This window comes from Cryptotermes secundus, unplaced genomic scaffold, assembly GCF_002891405.2.
Source record: "Cryptotermes secundus unplaced genomic scaffold, Csec_1.0 scaffold270, whole genome shotgun sequence".
Classification (NCBI taxonomy): domain Eukaryota; kingdom Metazoa; phylum Arthropoda; class Insecta; order Blattodea; family Kalotermitidae; genus Cryptotermes; species Cryptotermes secundus.
Window position 1 is genome coordinate 403,301 of NW_019742962.1, and position 17,796 is coordinate 421,096.

The 17,796-nt window shown below is 44.4% G+C and overlaps 2 protein-coding genes across 3 annotated transcripts in view; both read left to right on the top strand.

Moving 5' to 3' along the window:
* Window positions 1–17,796, top strand: part of LOC111873416 (synaptotagmin-4) — a 229,807-nt gene that overhangs the window by 135,276 nt on the left and 76,735 nt on the right. The window lies entirely within an intron of this gene.
* Window positions 5,898–7,174, top strand: LOC117283012. The gene is made up of 2 exons (XM_033755086.1): window positions 5,898–6,599; window positions 7,021–7,174. Exons 1-2 carry the CDS (start codon window positions 5,993–5,995, stop codon window positions 7,035–7,037), a joined length of 624 nt encoding a protein of 207 aa, XP_033610977.1. The 5' UTR covers window positions 5,898–5,992; the 3' UTR covers window positions 7,038–7,174.

The following is a 17,796-nucleotide window of genomic DNA, read 5'->3' on the forward strand; positions in this document are numbered from 1 at the left end:
TGAAAAAGTTGCAGTTAAGAAAAGAGGTCGTTTAACACCTGATATTCTAATATCTCAGCCAGGCATAAGCAAGAACAAGAAATATATTCGTAGCTTTAATTCTGAATGGTACAAACGGAAAAGTTGGCTTTGCGGCTGTGAAGTAAAAAATGCACTGTTTTGCTTCCCGTATTTGCTGTTTCGGGGTGATGTGACGTGGACAAAAGATGGTTTTAGAAATATAAACGAAATGAAAGAAAAAACTGAAAAGCATGAGAAGTCAAAGAAGCACGTTGATAATGTAGTTTCACTGTCACTTTTAGGAACCGTAAATATTAAGGAGAAAATTAGTGAGGCATACAGACACTCAATCAATGAGCATAATATAAAGGTTAAAAAGAATGGATTTCATTTTTAAATGAATAGATTAAGCTTGAACTGTAACAATTTAGGTTAAAGTAAGTAAAAAATGTTTGATTTTGTTCTTTTAGGATTTTATCAAGTTTCTGAATAAATTTTCTTTTTATACATGTTTGTTTCCTTTTATACAATTTTAAAACAAAGGCTACAAATTTTCTGGAGCAGCACACCCCATAATTTTAGCTACGAGCCGCCACTGGACACGTTCGATTATCCTTTTTATGTGACCTGATTTGCATGCGATAGTCACAAGTTATAGAGTGAAGTTGAACACAGAGATCGAGTCTGTGTGTCGATGTGCTGATCGTGACGAGAGCAGTCCCTTTGTCGTTATGTTCGCATGGAGTCAAAAGCAACGACCCACAGTTCGAGCCTCTATTAAACACAGTATCGCTTCCCTGTAAGCAGAATGGGTGTATGAACTCACAACTCTATGCTTCTCTAGGCGCGCACCTCTGAAGGAAATAGAGCTACAGATCGTTCAGACTAATGCCCTTTGCTTTGCCAGTTTGAGAGTAACGCAAAAATTGATACAGCGAAGTCTATTAGGTAGGCCGCACACCGGCATGCGTCAAGACACGATATCTGCGACATGACGCAAAGAAAGGAGCACAGTTGAAACGAATGAGATTACGAAAACCGCCGCACACCGGTCTTAGTCATGATGCTGACGAATCACGAATGAAGCAAGACTGCGTATTTTGTCTCATGTCTTGATGCTTGTCTTGACGCAGTTGGTGTGCGGCAGCCCTAAAAGTGACAGGCCAGAACTGCAGTTGGAATCGAGTGCAAACTCTCGTATGAGCAGTGTGCATCTCTGTCCTGAAGGGTACACGCATTTAAGTCTTGTGTGACGCAATCATGCCACGTGCTTTACATAGAATACGTGATTTTCTTAAGGATCACAACTGTTCATTGATACGGATTTTATTCCGACTTAGTATCTGCCTACTTTCTTAATTTTGAAAAAATAAATGTAAGCTTATGAGGTCACCTTGCTCTGTGTGTGTCTGCATATGCATCCTCGTTACTAACTTTAGTATGGCTGAACCAATTTTTATGAAAGTTTGTACGTAAGTCATATCATCTGAGCCCATCTCAACGATGTAATTCATAAAATACCATCAGTAATACCCTCAGATTTCTTGGACCAAACCTTAATATTGTTTGAACGCCTCTACAAATCTTCGTGAAACTTGGTATTTGTATCATGCCACATGAAACCATCTTAACCGCATACTTCATAAGTCCCTTCAATCAGAAATATCAACATTATAGCCTCTAAAATTGTTGCGGTAATAACTGAGATGTTACTTCAATTCCTGCACCAATCTTCACGTAACTTGGTATGTATATCTTGCCACCTGAGCTCATTTGACGGCGCACATCATAAATCCCCTTCAGCAGTAATGCCAACATTACAACATTTCAAATTGCTGAAGCCAAACCTTAATATTGTTTCAATGTTTGTACCAATTTCTATTAAACCTATTACGTATATACTCGTATCGTGCCAGTGAGGTCATCTCAGTGGCTTACATCATAAAACTTTCTCATCAGTAGTACCAACACTGCAGCCTCTCAAGTTATTGAGTAGTACCCTTAGTATTACTCGAATGCCTGAACCGAACGTCATGAATATTGCTATGTGTATTTAAGATATAAGTCTCATCAGTAGTACCAACATTACAGCCTATCCAGTTGTTTATATAGTACCCTAATATTATTTGAATTCCTGAATCTATCGCCATGAAACTTGGTAAGTATGTGTCATGCCATCTGGGGACTTCTCAACAGCGTATATCATAAATCTTTGCCATTATTTATACAAAAGCTGCAGCCTTCCAGATTGTCGAGGTAGTAACCTTAATATTACCTGAATGCCCGAACCAGCGTTCATGCAAATGTGTGCATATATCATGCCATCTCATCAGTGTATTTCATAAACCACTCACATCAGTAATACCAACACTGAAGCCTCCCAAATTTGTGGTTTTACTGGATTCAATATGCATGCATACAAATGTTTTCTTTCGACCTGTCGTATTAGATACTCAAATTTCATTGAAAGGAAATGAGGTGATTAGTTCTTCCCAGAACTTCTTGCTTAATTTTGTTTTTGTTAGTTGTTTATCGACGCTTTCAATGCCGAGGCTAAATAGCAACGTTAGGTACTGTAGCTACTGAATTTTCATTCGGTTCAAGCCTGATTTTACAATTGTGTCCTTGAGTTCACGTACCAGAGTTTCAAAAGTTATTATTATGCACTAAAAGTGCAGCTGCAATACAACATATTCCCTCGGGATTTTGGTGTTTGCTTTTCCCCATGCTGTCTGTAACTGTCACAACTTCCCTGCCTACTACTTCGCTGCCGAGACTGCTGCTTCACGAGAATCCGATGTGGCGTGTGGAGTCTGGCGTCAGGTGTTGGTACAGCAGAACAGAAAATCTACTGCCATTTTCAAAGTAATTTTTGTAGTTTAAGTGTCACTAACGCCATTTATTTTTCTTTTACTTGGCACTACAGCCCCAGTGGGCCTAGGCCTACCTCCATGAACTTCTCCGTTCACTTCGGTTTTTCTAGATCTTACACATTCGGTAGGACTCCTTGGGCGGGTGATGAGCTCGTCGCAAGGCCTCTACCTGCACACAAATACAGAAAAACGCACACACACAAGCTAAACATCCATGCCCTGAGTGGGATTCGAACCCACGATTCCGGTTTCCAAGCTAGCGAAGACAGTGCATGCCTTAGACCGCTCGGCTACCGTGACCGGCAACGCCATTTATATTTGGATGATGGTGAATGAATGAATTTGAAACAATGTGGTCTTGACGTATTTCTCCGGGGGTGCAAACGAAGACCACAGGAAACCCCAGTCTGAATATTAAGTGTGTTGACCGAGATTTGAACCGAGCACCTTCCTAACAGACGCCAGAAGCTTTACCCCTTCATCCAGCTCAGTCGGTCTGGGCACAGATGAAGCGAATGAGGTGTGTGGGCCGTTTCCGCGGCAAGACTTCATGACTGTAGAGAGAGTTCCCAGACAATGCAAACTTGTGGCGAGCTATGCGTTACAGTTCTGCCCTTCTTGGGGCAGGGGAGACAGTTTCACCTGCGGTCGCCCTTGCAAAGAAACTCCCCGTACTATCTGATAAGGAAAAAGCACATTTTTTCTCGTCTATTTTATGGATCTTTAGACCTGTGGGGAAAAGCATAAAATATTTTATATCCAACAAGTACGAACAAGCATCCGACAGAACAATTTAAAGGAGGGACACAGCCTGCTCTCACAGAAAATAATGAAGACAGAAGAGTCGGAATATAGTGAAGAAAAGAAAAATGGAATGGTGGGGTAGAAAGTAGGAGTAAAAAAGAAGGGGGGAGGGGGCAAAACAAAATTTGTATCAGTCTTACGCTGTGTAACTTAAAGGAAAGGATACGTAAATGCGACATAGGAATGCAAGGAATTATATGAATGTGGGTGCAGAATAATTCTCCGAGTTACGGCTTCTTTTTACGGGGTCTCAGTTCGTCTGATTTTTCAGCATGAGGGACATTCTGTCAATTGCTTTTGCAACATTGTGCGGTTAAGCCTTTCTTAATTCCTTCGGTAATAGTTACAGATGGAGAAGTTGACTAGCATCATGTTGTATTAACCGACCAAATGAGACAAGCGTGGGCCATGGGGCGAAGCGCATGATACGGTCCCAGGAGTAAACCTTGAGAAGAGAATTGTTGCTGTGAAGGGGACTTGTGAAATTTGACATACTTTGTAACTTTATAATTGTAAAATTTTGTGCATACATTTTAAAATTTAAAATTAAGCCAAACGATTGGGGACTTAAATAACAATATTAGTAACTACTTAGTTAGTTAGTTATTTGGAGAGGGTGGGTTTCCCCATGCACTTAGACCTGTATTGGTCCATTGTGCTTCCCTCAATGATTTCTACCAGTCTCTATATCCTACCGGTATTGGTACTTACCATCAGTCCCGCCTAGCCAGCGAGACCGGCTCTACTGGCTGAGAGGTATCTATAATGCTTCTCCCATCTACCGGAGGTATTAGAGACTGCTGTTGGGCGGGAAACGTCCGCAATTTGGCTCAGTGACCTCCTTAGGAGATATGAGGTTCTTTTACGTGCCGTAAAGCTACGACACGGGGCCCACGGCTTAAAGTCCCTCCCGGAGGACTTGTTCCCTGAATTTTTCCGCCCTTCAAAATTCGACGACCTCCACCGGGTATTTGAACCCGCGTACTACGAGTCATGAGTTGGGAACGTTACCTCTAGACTACGGAGGCCGCTGTCTTAGTAACTAAGCACTATAGACCACTGTAGGTCGCGGTGCAAGGGCCGAGAAGGCCCACCCCTTATACATTCATTCAACGGCAGTGTTGCCGTAGTGAGTGTGATGTAGGCTAAAAGGAAACAGTTCGTATCCGTACGATAATATCCACCGTCGAAACACGTGCAACTGCTATTAAGATATTGCATGTAATTTGTAATAATAAAGATTGTGTTTCAGACAGTGTAATATGGACTGCCTCTGTGGTCTAGTGGTCAGAGGTCCTGGCTACAGATCCAGAGGCCCCGGGTTTGATTCCCGGCGCTACCAGATTTTATTAGAAATAGCTTGTCTCGAACGGGGTCCACTCAGCCTCGAGAGGATAATTACGGAGCTACTTGAATGGAAAAGTAGCGGCTCCCGGTCTAGAAAACCTAGATTAACGGCCGTGGGGACTCGTTGCGCTGACCACGCGACATCCTCTATGCGCTAAAATTAGCACTAACTTCGCTGACAAGCGGCGGTCGCTCCGTCGGTATAGTTCGCTTGCGGACTAAAAGCCACGAAGTTTAATATGTACATGAATGTAAGTATTTTTCGTTGATTATTTAACGACGCTTTCGTTATTGAGACACTAGAGTATAATGTCAAACGGTAGGATGATAAATTAGCGATGAATTGGAAAGAATTTGGAAGGAATCATCCGTCACGCAGTCAAGGTACCATCATGGCATTTGCTTGAAGGGACTGAGCAAAAAACGACAAACATTAGTGAGGACAGCAGGCGCCCCAGGTGAAATTCGAACGGAGTTCGCCTCTAATATAATTCTAGAGCGTTCCTTCTAGACCAATCTGTCTGGTAAATGTGTATATATCGGTATGTGTTATGTATGTGTATTTACATATGGGTTAACTCTACGTGATGCGCAAATATGTTTTGTATTCATTTCATTCGTTCCACCCTGACGTCAGCAGAAGTTTATCATTAATGTGTGGGCAGGCAAATTTACTGATGCTAATGGTTTGCCACAAAGGCTAACAGAGACGAGCTATGGACATTTCTCAGAAACCGATAACGTTCTGTTAGCCAGCAGAGAACACACGCCCTCCGTGCATGATGGCGTTAAGGTTCGGCCCCACAGAGCGCTACGTACGCTATGTTCGCTATACGAACAGAAAACTACAGGGTCCAGCAAATCGACCTCCCGTATTTGGAGAGGGCGCTGTGTGAGTTGTGGTGGGGATACGGCGGCGGAGGGGGTATCGATGGATAGAGGTATAAGTGCCATTTGCAGTAGTCACAATGGCGTGGCACGGTGAGCATCGTGCGTTTGTTGTGGAAGAGTATATTCGTAATGGTGAATCGGTGATTACTACTCAGCGAGCATTTCGCATTCGGTTCGAACTTGGCCGACATGATCCTGTTCCGGATAGAAAAACTATTCACGTTTGGGTATCAAACTTTAGAGCAACAGGTTCTGCACTGAAAAAGAAATCGCCTGGCCGACCTCGGACCGTAACAACGCCGGAAAATGTGGCGCGTGTGAGAGCGTCCATCCAGCAATCTCCAAAGCGTTCAGCACTTAAACATGCAGCTGCCCTGGGATTGTCTGATAGGAGTGTAAGAAGAATCCTGCACAGAAATCTACACATGCACCCATACAAAATGATGGTTACCCAAGAATTAAGTGAGAGAGATTTTGAAACTCGCAAAGCTGCGTGTGAGGACATTCTTCAGAACATTCCCTCTGGCGCTGTTTTGATTTCATCTGATGAGGCCCACTTCCACTTGTCAGGTACTGTAAATAAACAAAATTTCCGCTACTGGTCAGCAGAAAACCCTCAGGAACTTCACCAACAACCACTTCACAGCCCTCGTGTGACAGTTTGGTGCGCCGTTGCTGAATTTGGTGCGTGGTGTCCTTATTTTTTCGAGGAAAATGGGCTAACGGTAACGGTTACTTCGAATCGCTACTGTCACATGATCGAGACCTTCCTCCGACCTAAGTTAAACCGGTTTGTTGGGGACCATGAAGAGGGACAAGCCTGGTTCCAACAAGACGGAGCCACAGCTCACACTTCGCGGCGTTCTTTAGCAATTCTGAGAGAGTTGTTTCCTGGACGTCTTCTCTCTTTGCGAGGAGACATCGCCTGGCCCCCAAGATCACCCGATTTATCACCTTGTGATTTTTTTCTTTGGGGACACTTAAAGGCGCAAGTGTACAAACATCGCCTCACAACCCTGCAAGCACTTAAGGAGGCAATCACCCAGGCAGTGGCTGCCATTCCACCGGAAATGACACGAAGAACTATGGACAACTTCCGGGAAAGGCTTCGTCAATGTGTGAACAATGGAGGACGCCATTTACCGGAAATAATTTTTAAAACCAAGTAATGTAAAATAGCATCGTATTTGTTGTTCACAAATAAAAGTATTTTTTCTGTATCTTTCTTTGTTTGTTTGTAACGGCCTTTTGAAATACGGGAGGTCGATTTGCCGGACCCTGTATCTTCCTTTATTGCCAATGTGACTGACCACACAGACTTCCGTACGCTACGTACGCTATTTTCCCGCTCCGTCGCAGAGTGTACACAGCGTACGTAGCGTACTTAGCAAACATAGCGTAGCGCTCTGTGAGGCCGAACCTTTACTGAGCCTCATTGGACGTCATGTGCCCTGCACACTGGAGGAGCTACAATCTGACCCTCGCGCTCGCCTCACGCAAATCCAATCGATTTGAATCTCCTGGTACTTTACATTTCCGGGGGGTGGGGGGAGCAGGCGTGACTCAGGACTTGTGTTCGTATGAAAATTGCTCGTTGTTTTTATGTATGGATGTCATCCTTGCATTTGTACCAGAGACTTACATCACGCCCGGTTCATGTCTCAAGCGGTTAGTTTCAGATTTCTCATTCCGAGACCAGGGCAGTACTTGTGGGATTTGTGGTGGATCAAAGTGTCACTGCGGCAGGTTTCATCCGAACCCCTCACTCTTCTCCTGCCAATTATCGCCCTACCAGTATTCATATCCGTATATCATCACGTGATGGTTAAACAGGATCAGCTGAGGCCGCAACCGCCCCACTCAGATGAATAACTGCACCCGGCACAGCCAACCAAATTGACTGAACGTCAGTTAAAAGAATTTCATGGATTACTGAGGCAATAGTAATGCATAGCGAAAAATAAAGGTAAACATGTCCTGTGACATATGGTGGATAGGGGGCGTAGTTCCATCATTCTTGGACTCGGCACTAGATGCAGGTAGGTGGTTAGCTTCACGCTCCGGCCGCTTTAACCCCTGGGAAAAAGCTCCTGGTACCCATTGAATTAGAAATTTAGTGAGCCCCAGAGCCCGTCAGGACACACTGGAGTAGAGAGATGTCTCTTGCCCTTGCTGGGATTCGATCTCCGGCCGTCCAGCCAGTACCCTGTAGCTATGCCGACTGAGCTATCTCAGCTCATGTATTATGTGTTTGATGGAAGGTATGGGAAAAGAGAAACGTTAAAGGAAATGTTCTGTACATAAACAGGAAGCAGGGTATTTATTTTTTAGAGAAGACGGCGGCAGTAGAGAGCACAGTAGTAAATTGTTACTGGTCTTCGCCAGCATAGTCATTCTCGTTTTTGGGCTCCGTCCGTGACAATATTTTTGTTCCTTGTTTGAAATGGGGAGGAGTATGACTACTGCAATAGCTGAAGTACGATTTAGCTTTATGTCAAAGTGCTGTGTTCGAATCTCCATTAAAACATACAGTAGTAGTGCAAGTTCTAGTATACACGAAACTTTGTCAGGACAGCAAAGTGGGAAGATACAGCTCGCTAGAAAGAAAGCGATTTTCCCTGCTGTTCATTATTCCGCCATTGTCCATACTCGTCTATCACCGATCCTGCCCTGAGCAGGGATCACGTCACTACATCCTCTGTCTTCATCTGGTCCTGCACTTGGCTGCTTACACAGTACGGAATTTAGGTTCTGTTCCTTCATTCGCTGTGGCTTTCCTGCAGCAAAGGAACAGACACGAAACCACTGGCTTTTCAAGTTGAATGTTATTAGATAAAAATGTAATAAATGAAAAAAAATAATCTAATAAGTTAGTACCTGTCCTGCGACATATACAGCCGTTACAAACATCTTGAACAGAAGTTGTCTAGGTTTCAAACACACGTGGAACAATAAAAAGAACTCTAAAAATTAGAAGAAGTTCTAGGAAGATCTAATCGCCTACTTTCCTTTCAGTGCAATCTGTGTGTCTTATAAGGCAGGGAAGAAAGACAACTTTGGTATTGTGACACATGAATCCATTGCTAAACAAGTCCTGCAACACACAGGGTCCAGTACGCATCAATAGAAAAGGGGTATGCAACCCGTTTCTAGGCAAAGGCTCGGCAAATACATTTCCGCGTAGTCGCAATGACATCACACTCTAACAGTGCTTAGCTATCACGTGATTAGTGTTTTCTTCGTGGTCAGTAGTAGAACTGTGTTTTCTGTGTTGTCCGTGCCGCGGCTATATAACACGAGCTCACTTGCAGCTAAGATGAGTTTTAGTTGAGTTCCGAAGTTCCAGGGCGATTCGACAAGAAATGACAAGAAGACTTCACAGTGATTTAAAGTTCTAGTTTCTGTGTTGAGATCCGTTGCCAGGAGATGACTACTGAAGATGAAAAATCCTAGTGCGTGTGCAGTTGTGAATTGCAAAGTGTGTAAATCAACGACAGCGCTGTATTAATTGTAATTAAGAGAGACTGTAAGCGAAGTGCTACTAAATCCAATCATCCGAACTAGAACCCGTTTTTTCATCACGTGTATCCCCCTACATGTGGCAGGGTATATGCGTATTGAAGTTAGCAAAACAATACATTTCGGGAGGCTGCAGTGTTGGTATTACTGATGGGAGTGATTTATGAAGTACACCGTTGAGATGGCCTCAGGTGGCACGATGCACTTACCAAATTTCGTAAAAATTTCCTACAGGTGTTCAAGAAATGTTAAAGTTTTACCTCAGAATTGTAATGTTGGTATGACTGATGGATGGGATTTCTGATGTAAGCCATTGAAATGGGCTCAGTTGGCTCGATATACGTCTTAGGTTTTATGAAGATTGGTACATGCGTTCAAGTCTTCTAATGGTTGTGCCTCAGCAATTTGAAAGTTTGTAATGTCGCTATTACTGATGGCAGGGATAAACGACGAGCATCGTTTAAACGAAATCGGGTTGTAAGATATTGTGGCATATGGACCCGTTGCTAAATGGTGACTCTGTAAACAGTCGTTGCTATGCAATAGGCGAATAAACAACCACCCGTTTCTATGAAACGGCGAGGTATTATTGGACTATAGCAATGAAAACTGTATTTTATATGTGGTTCGTGATGAAATGTTATGAGCAGAGTCAGTCGAGTTCAGCAGTGGAAGTTGTCAGCAGCTAAGTTGAGTGAAGTGTGGTGAGAGGGTTCAGTTGTCAGCAGTTCAGTTAAGTGAAGTGACGTGAAATACACGTAGTTGATTGGTGAGAGAGAGTGTTCAGTTGTCAGTTGAGTGAAGTGACGTGAAGTAGCTGGTTGGTGAGCGAGATCTTTTAGATCAGCTGGAGGGGGCGGAAATTGGAGCCCAGTCCGACCCACATGCAGATGATAGAGAGGAAGCTGTCCCCTTTCAGGGCCACAATATTGTATTCTGTCGCAGAAAGGAAAATGAAAAATCGCGTAGTTGAGAGGCCCCTACGGCTGTTTCGCCAAGGGTAAAGCCGACCACTTGCCCCCTCCTCAAATTTAAGAAAATTAGCATTTTTTTTTAAATAGAGCAATAGACACACAGAGACTAGCGTTAGGTTTTGTGTGTGTAATGGCGGACTGGATGCCATTGCATCCGGAAGTTCCCGCGACAGGCTAATACCTTAGCCTTCTTTAGTCTTAGAACAAATATTGAGCTGGTATCCTATTTCTGCGGTGCACTGCATGCTTACAAGAGGCCTTCTCAGTGTTAACGTCAGCATTTCAGCCTAATGTAGCCCTTCCAACGTTAAATCAAAGTTGCACTCCAACGCACATTCCGACATTAATATCGAAATGAATTACTATCATACAAAGTGAAGCCCCAGCTCGAGTTATCTTCTCTGCTCATAGCAAAATCCACATCCTAACTTGCTAACACGTTACCCTCCCTCGAATGTTGAGATTGGGTCCACTTGGCACTGCGGCCACTTCTGGCCTATTGTACCAGTCCCAGATGACAGATGATGATGATTGTGGAGCCATCGGTAGAATGAGAATTGGCAGGAAAACCGAAGTACTCGGAAAAACATGCCCTAGTGCCACTTTGACGACCAGAAATCCCATATGACCTGACCCGGGCTCGAACTCAGGCCGCCGCGGTGGGAAGCTGGCGATTAACCGCATGAGCTATGGCACCGTCATTCTCTCATACTTTGCTATAACAGAAGAACGAGCGAGCACTGTCTGGAACCTTCATAGCTATAAATATTTCTGTTCCTCCCTTCAATTTAGTGTCTGTCACTCCTTCCCCCAAAATTTATTGACTTTCTCTCTTTTTTCCTCTAGTGTTAGGGCTAAGAATGCGTTATTGTGCCCATTTTATTAGACATTAAGCATGATTTTTGTAAGATTGGATACCTATGTTAAACGCCAGACGGCTGGCCGGAAGGTGAGGAGACAGAACCGCGGCTGACGCCTCGCATTCCTTGTCAGTCGATTGCGCTGTATTTAGTGAAGACTGCGCACCAGTCGAACGACCCGGTCAAGTTTCTCTCGTGGGACAGGAAATGTGAAACAAGTTTCCAACCTTAGGGGTTTTGCGCGAGCAGCTTTGGAATTGGGAAGAAAAGCCGTTTGGGCACCGTTTCTAGCAGTTGCTCAGGACAGAAGGACTAGAGCAAAGTGTGCCTGTGGGAAGGAGTTGGGATGGCGCCATTGTTCTTCATTTTCATTATGTTCAGCACGAGTGGGTACTTGCCCGTGGTCGGGTCACTGGTTGATTGTTAGAACTTCTGCTTCAATGGTGTTTGAGATAGAAATACAAGGTGCTGGTTTGTGCCATTTAGGGTTAGTATATTATGGGTAGTTAAATTGTAGAAAGTGTAAAACAGGGGTGTAATCGAAGTTGTGTGTGTGTTGATAGATTGTCTGATGTAATAGTGTTTTGTTTTATTATACTGCCACGTGTAGGGGGTACGCGTGACGAAATGACGGATTCTAGTTCGGATGATTGGATTTATTGACAGCTTCGTTACACGCACTCTCTTGATTACACTCTAATACAGCTTTATCGCTGACTTACATACACCTTATATCCATTGCACCGTCGCACACACACTGTTTCCGCACCGACCAATCAGAAAACAGCCTATTGCCCAGGAACGGACTTTATAGAAACCAGTTACGTGATGGTTATCACTGTTGCGTGACGTCACAGCCTAGCGGGGTGGGGTGTTTACCGAGCGTTGCATAGTTACGGGATGAATGGGGATATGTGACGTCACTCGCACATTTTGTTGCGCTATTCACGCGTTCACAAAGTTGTCGCCTAGCAACGCGCCGATTTAATCGGCAACTCTCCTGTTGCGCGCGTGCCCCGAGGCATCTGTGGCTCAACAGTTCCTGCATAGAGCCAGTAAGCCACATTGCTCCCTCCTTAAGGCTGTTCGTCCCGAAGAGCCGAACGGTGTATCGCACCGCACCGCAACTCTCACGTTGCGCGCGTGCCCCGAGGCCTCTGTGGCTCAACAATTCTTGCATAGAGCCAATACGCCACAATACATTACTTTATTGTTGTTCTAAGTAATTTAGTTTTTGTGGGTCCCTTATGCAAGCATATTTTCCGCCGCACAGGGTAAAAGATATCCACTGACGTCCTATAGTGGGTGAATATAGCCGCTGACCCCTATCAGGGCAGAACAGCGTGGAGCGAATCCTCCACTCATAATACCTAAACATAGCGTGACTGTTGTGGAGGGGAGAGACAATGTAAGAATGTAAGAATCTTCTTACATTCTCAGACAGAAGAGTCTGAACTGCACAGAAGTAAGCATTCCTCGACCTTGCTGCTGTCTGCTGCCCTCAGTGTCCAGTTCTCATGAATCAATGTAGGAGTGAAGCCGAAGACATGTTCTTGCAGCTCGTTAGGGTCAGCAGGATGAATGGGGAACACTGTGCGTGTGCCTCACTTCGTGTGCGTTGTCAGATCCTGTGACAGTCGTAGTTTTCCCGATATAGGGAATATCCGATTTGCAATCGCGCATCTCATGAATGCATTTATACGCATATGTTGCGTCACAGAACAAACGAATTATTTTCTAAATAAAGGATTCGCCGCAGGGATAGGTTGTTTTTAAATGAGCTGCTCTGGACTGGGAAGCGGATTGCGAGATTTGTGTGCGTACGAGCCAAATCATGGCGAACTGGCATTTGCTGGTAAAAGCAGTTGTAGGCATGATCTATTACTCGCAGAAGGTATCACTACTGAAGCTATCTTGTCATTGATTTTGGCATGAAGCTGATTCATAATTCGTATTCGTAGTTGGTTGAGGCACTATGCATAAAGTCGGAATGTCGCGGGTTCGAGTCCCGATAAGGCTTTTTTTTCAATTTACCTAATACTTTCAGCTGCACTATGGTCCTTGGGTGGGCTCAGCCTCTAACAGAAATGAGTACCAGGAAGATTCCTTGGTAGTAAAGAGCAGCTAGCGCATAGGGCTGACAACCTTGCTGCCATCTATGAGCCGATTGTCTAGAAAATGTGGGACCCTCAACGTCTCGCAACCCTATGGGCCTCAACGGCCTCTTACATGGATAGCTTTACTTTCTTTTATTATATTATTTGTAAAAGAGGTCACTGCGAAATACTAGGGAGGAAGCAGTGGAGCCGACTTTACAGGCTGTAAGAATTGTCAGGGCCAGATGCTGTCCTTTCTCTCTGGTTAGTGATACTTCTAATCAGGAAATTTGTAGGTCTTTCCCTAATTTCTTTTAAACTGCTTCTTAGATATTTAATGAAAGGTGTCTATAAGAGAATAATTCATTTCCACGAAGACAGAAATATAGTCGGTAAAAGTAAAAAAAGTAAAGCTATCCCTGTAACAGGCCGTGAAGGCCCATAGGGTTGTGAGACGTTGAGGGTCCCACATTATCTAGAAAATCGGCTCAAAGATGGCGGTAAGGTTGTCAGCCTTACGCGCCGACCGCGCTTTACTCCCCACGAAAATTATTTAATTAATTCCCGGTACTCATTTCTGTTAGAGGCTGACTCGACCCCACGGCCAGAGTGCGGCTGGAAGGATTAGGTCAATTGGAAAAATCCAATGATATCATCGGGACCTGAACCCGCGACCTTCCGGCTTGTAGCACAGTGCCTCAACCGACTACGCTACCGCGTGCCCCAGATGAATGAACGGACCCAGTGTCAGGGTAGGTGCCGAAGGAAAGGACTGGCCATCGCCAGAAGAGGGACGAGCCGCCATGTGAAATTGACACGGCAGACTAAGAAAAACGACAAGAAGATGTCCCGCCGTGTAACAGTGGCACCACTCAAGAGAGACATCCTCAGAGCGAACAAGACCCAGGAAGAGGGTCGACCGCGGAAAGAACTGGCCGCTGAGAGAATCAGGACGACCCCGCTCGCGGAAGTGGCACGGCGTAGGAGACACAGGGACAGGGACAATGCTACAGCAAGGTCCCAGAAAAGGCAAGAGCTGCGGAAGCGACGTCGAGCGCACCCGGACGACAACAGAAGGATAAGGAGCCGGAACTTCAAGGAACCCATTACTAGGAGCATGAAGACATTACACGAGGCCCTTGGACAAGCTCTCGAGTCGGAGGGCGTGAAGGGAACCATCTGGATTTCCGGTAGATTAAAAGAGGACACTGTGGAGGGGTCGACCCACTCCGAAACGAAAGAAATGGAATAGCACAGAGGAGGAGCCGGTAACGTAGAAGCACCGGTCTTCCCAACGAGAATGAATGAGGAGTGAATGAGTGATGAGTGAATGTGAAACAACGGATCGACGAACGCTGGACCATGGAATTGCTCGGGACGAACAATCCTAAGAAGGGAGCGGAGGATGTAACGGCCGGAGAATAGTCGCTGCAAGAAGAGTAGCCGAAACAACAGGAGACACAGCAAGCACAGCAACGGGAAGAAAAAGGAACGGGGATGTACCGTTAGGCTGTTCGGGACGAACAACCTTTAGAAGGGAGCAGTGTGACGTGGACGACGCAACGCTCGTTAAACACCCCTCTTCCGCGATGACGTAACAGCATGGGGGCAACTGCCTTATATAAAGGGCCTGGCCTGGAACGGAAATTGAGTGTTGAGTATTGAAGTACTGATGACGAGACAGTCTTGGGATAGCCGCCGCCAGAGACAGTTGAGGTCCAACCACGGCCAAGGACAATTGAGATGTCGCATTGGAGTATTGGGCCAGAAGTCACGTGACACTGCAAGTGATAATAATTGTAAGGTGTGTAAGTGTGAGTGTCCAATAAAGATTCGCTAAATCCGAGACCTACGTGAAGTTATTTGTCGCGTGACATACCCAACACGTGACGTTATTTGTCGCGTGACATACCCAACACGTGACAATATTTTGAGGCACGTTAAACGAGGTGGTTGCCACTCTTCAGTTTGCTCTTTGACTGTGGGTGAAACTTCATTTGGTACGCGAAGAAGAAGAAGGACAAGAACAAGAACAAGATGAGCTTCGGGATGGTGATGAAGCTAACAAGATGGATTGGCGTAGCGGGATCTCTCTTGACTCATATTCGGGAGGTGCTCCTTTCGACTCTCGACCAGGGCATGAGCTATCTTCACTGCGATTTCTTTTGCGGTTCCACTCGGTCCTTAAGGCAAAGTCCGGGTTGGTACCTCGACTTCCACAATCCATGATTTCGAATATCTGTAGTCCAGCTACTGGAAGCGTCGTTAAACAACTCACTAATTGACTGACCTTCAATCGCAGTGTGACTTTGACTTTGAATTAAATCCAGTCAGAGATTCAGTCGTGAGAGAATTCAGAAGGACATTCAATAGCTGAAGTGTTAACCAGATAAGAGTCGTTACCAAGCAACGACTAGCAAGCAGACGCTGAAGACTAATTTGTGTGTGATGGTTACAGTAATGTTTAGAGTGTTGTAATTACTTTTATTTACGACTTGTGAGTGTTCAATAAAATTTTTATCTAATCCAGAACACATTATTATTAGTCACGGTAACCAGGAATATGCGGTAGTCTAGTTGGTTGAGGCACTAAGCTACAAGCCGATAGGTCGGGGGTTCGAGTCCCGATGAGGTGGATTTTTTAAATTGACCTAATCCTTCCAGCCGCACTATGGCCCTGGAGTCGACTCAGCTCTAACAGAAATAAGTACCACGAATCTTTCTGGGGATAAAGGGCGGCTGGCGCGTAAGGCTGACAAACTCACCGCCATCTATGAGCTGGTTGTTTAGGCAAAATGTGGGAGCCTAGACGTCTCACAATCCTATGGGCCTTCACGGCCTGTTACAATAACAGCTTCACCTTTTACAGTGAAGTTATAAATGTCTGAAAAAAGGCGTCTATGACATCTTTTGTGGATATTAATTATTATCACATATCCGGGGTTTGCGTTACTAATAAGAAATGTTTTGGATTTGATGATCGTATTTATTGTACCTTTATACATACTCGTTACAACATTTCACAAGTCACTATCTTCGACTGGATCCTCTCGACTTCTGACCACACTACACTAACCCAGTACTGCAACTAAAGTCCATTTTATTTCCGTTCTTTTGTTTGTGCCCTCTTATAACTCCTCGGCATATACCCCATGGAAAATACCGTCTTCTGTTGTCAAGAATACGTGTTTATTTGTCCGTTACCTAGCAGTGGATGTCCTATTGTTGAGCGTGTACTTCGGCAATGTGTTTACCAAGCCGTTGCCTAGCAATAGGCATAACCGTCACATTATTATAAAAGCTGGATTTAGTGTCAATGAAATGCTATAATTTAATCTCTTCTCTGCTGTGTCCGGACCGGCTCTTGGGCCCACCCAGCCTCCTATCCTATGGATACCGGGGGTAAAGCGGCACTAGCATAAAACTGATCACTCACCTCCATCTATTGCCGGGGTCAAGAATGGATGAGCTATACCCCCTCCCCCGTGGGGCATAGTGCTTTCTAATTAAGCACAGGGAAAAGTTTGCCTTTTTCGAAGCCTCGATTCTACGGATGGCTTTGCAGGAGACTAGTGTTACAGCTCGAAGCACCAAGATTGTGTAGAATAACGGTCTTTCTAAAGCAATAAAGCAGTTTCACTGCCCACAAAACACTTCTGAATACATGATCATGTTATGTTTGGGTTCTCAAGATTGTGAATAATATTTTCTACACTGAACACAGAAGCAGCAGATGTTTCCGAAATAGTGGTGCCCAGCTGCCATACTAAACGGTGGAAGACCGTGTGTTGATACACTGTACAAGATATGTTCGTTATAAAATATTTAATTTTCAAGAGTTTTTCAATCTACAAAAATATATTTGGTTTTACCATCCCGCTGTATTTTATAAGCTTATTTATACCATAAACTCAAATACATTGTATTAATAGTGTTTTTATTCTTACCCACTACATGTTTCGACTTTATTTCTGGATCAACTTCAGGTGGTGTATATACTTAAACATCAATAATCCAAATCGTCATGCCAGATATTTTATCAGAATATTAGTCCCCTGTTAACAAGCATAATGTGGCCAAATAGCGAAAAGTACTTGTATAAATGTGGCTGGGCATTACAATCAATGTAACTGTAATGTAACGTAAGTGTAAATAGTGACAATGTGTTTAAGATTTACATGAGTACACACGTGATGCATGTGTTGTGTGTATGTTTTGTTGGTTTTTGTTTCATTTCTTCCGCACTTCGGTAAGGCAAGGTAAAATTATCCCTGTGCTTAACTAATTAAGCACTATGCCATGAAGGCGTATGGGGGGGTGGATATAGAGATCCACATTTTCTTGACCTCGGTACTAGTTGGAGGTTAGTGGAAAGCTTCACCTCCGAGGAAAGAGCTCCTAGTACCCATTGTATGGAAAGTTGGGTAAACTC

What these genes read in the sequence shown, in the direction of transcription:
- LOC117283012 (XM_033755086.1), top strand. Translation starts at nt 5,993, where the DNA reads ATGGCGTGGCACGGTGAGCATCGTGCGTTTGTTGTGGAAGAGTATATT.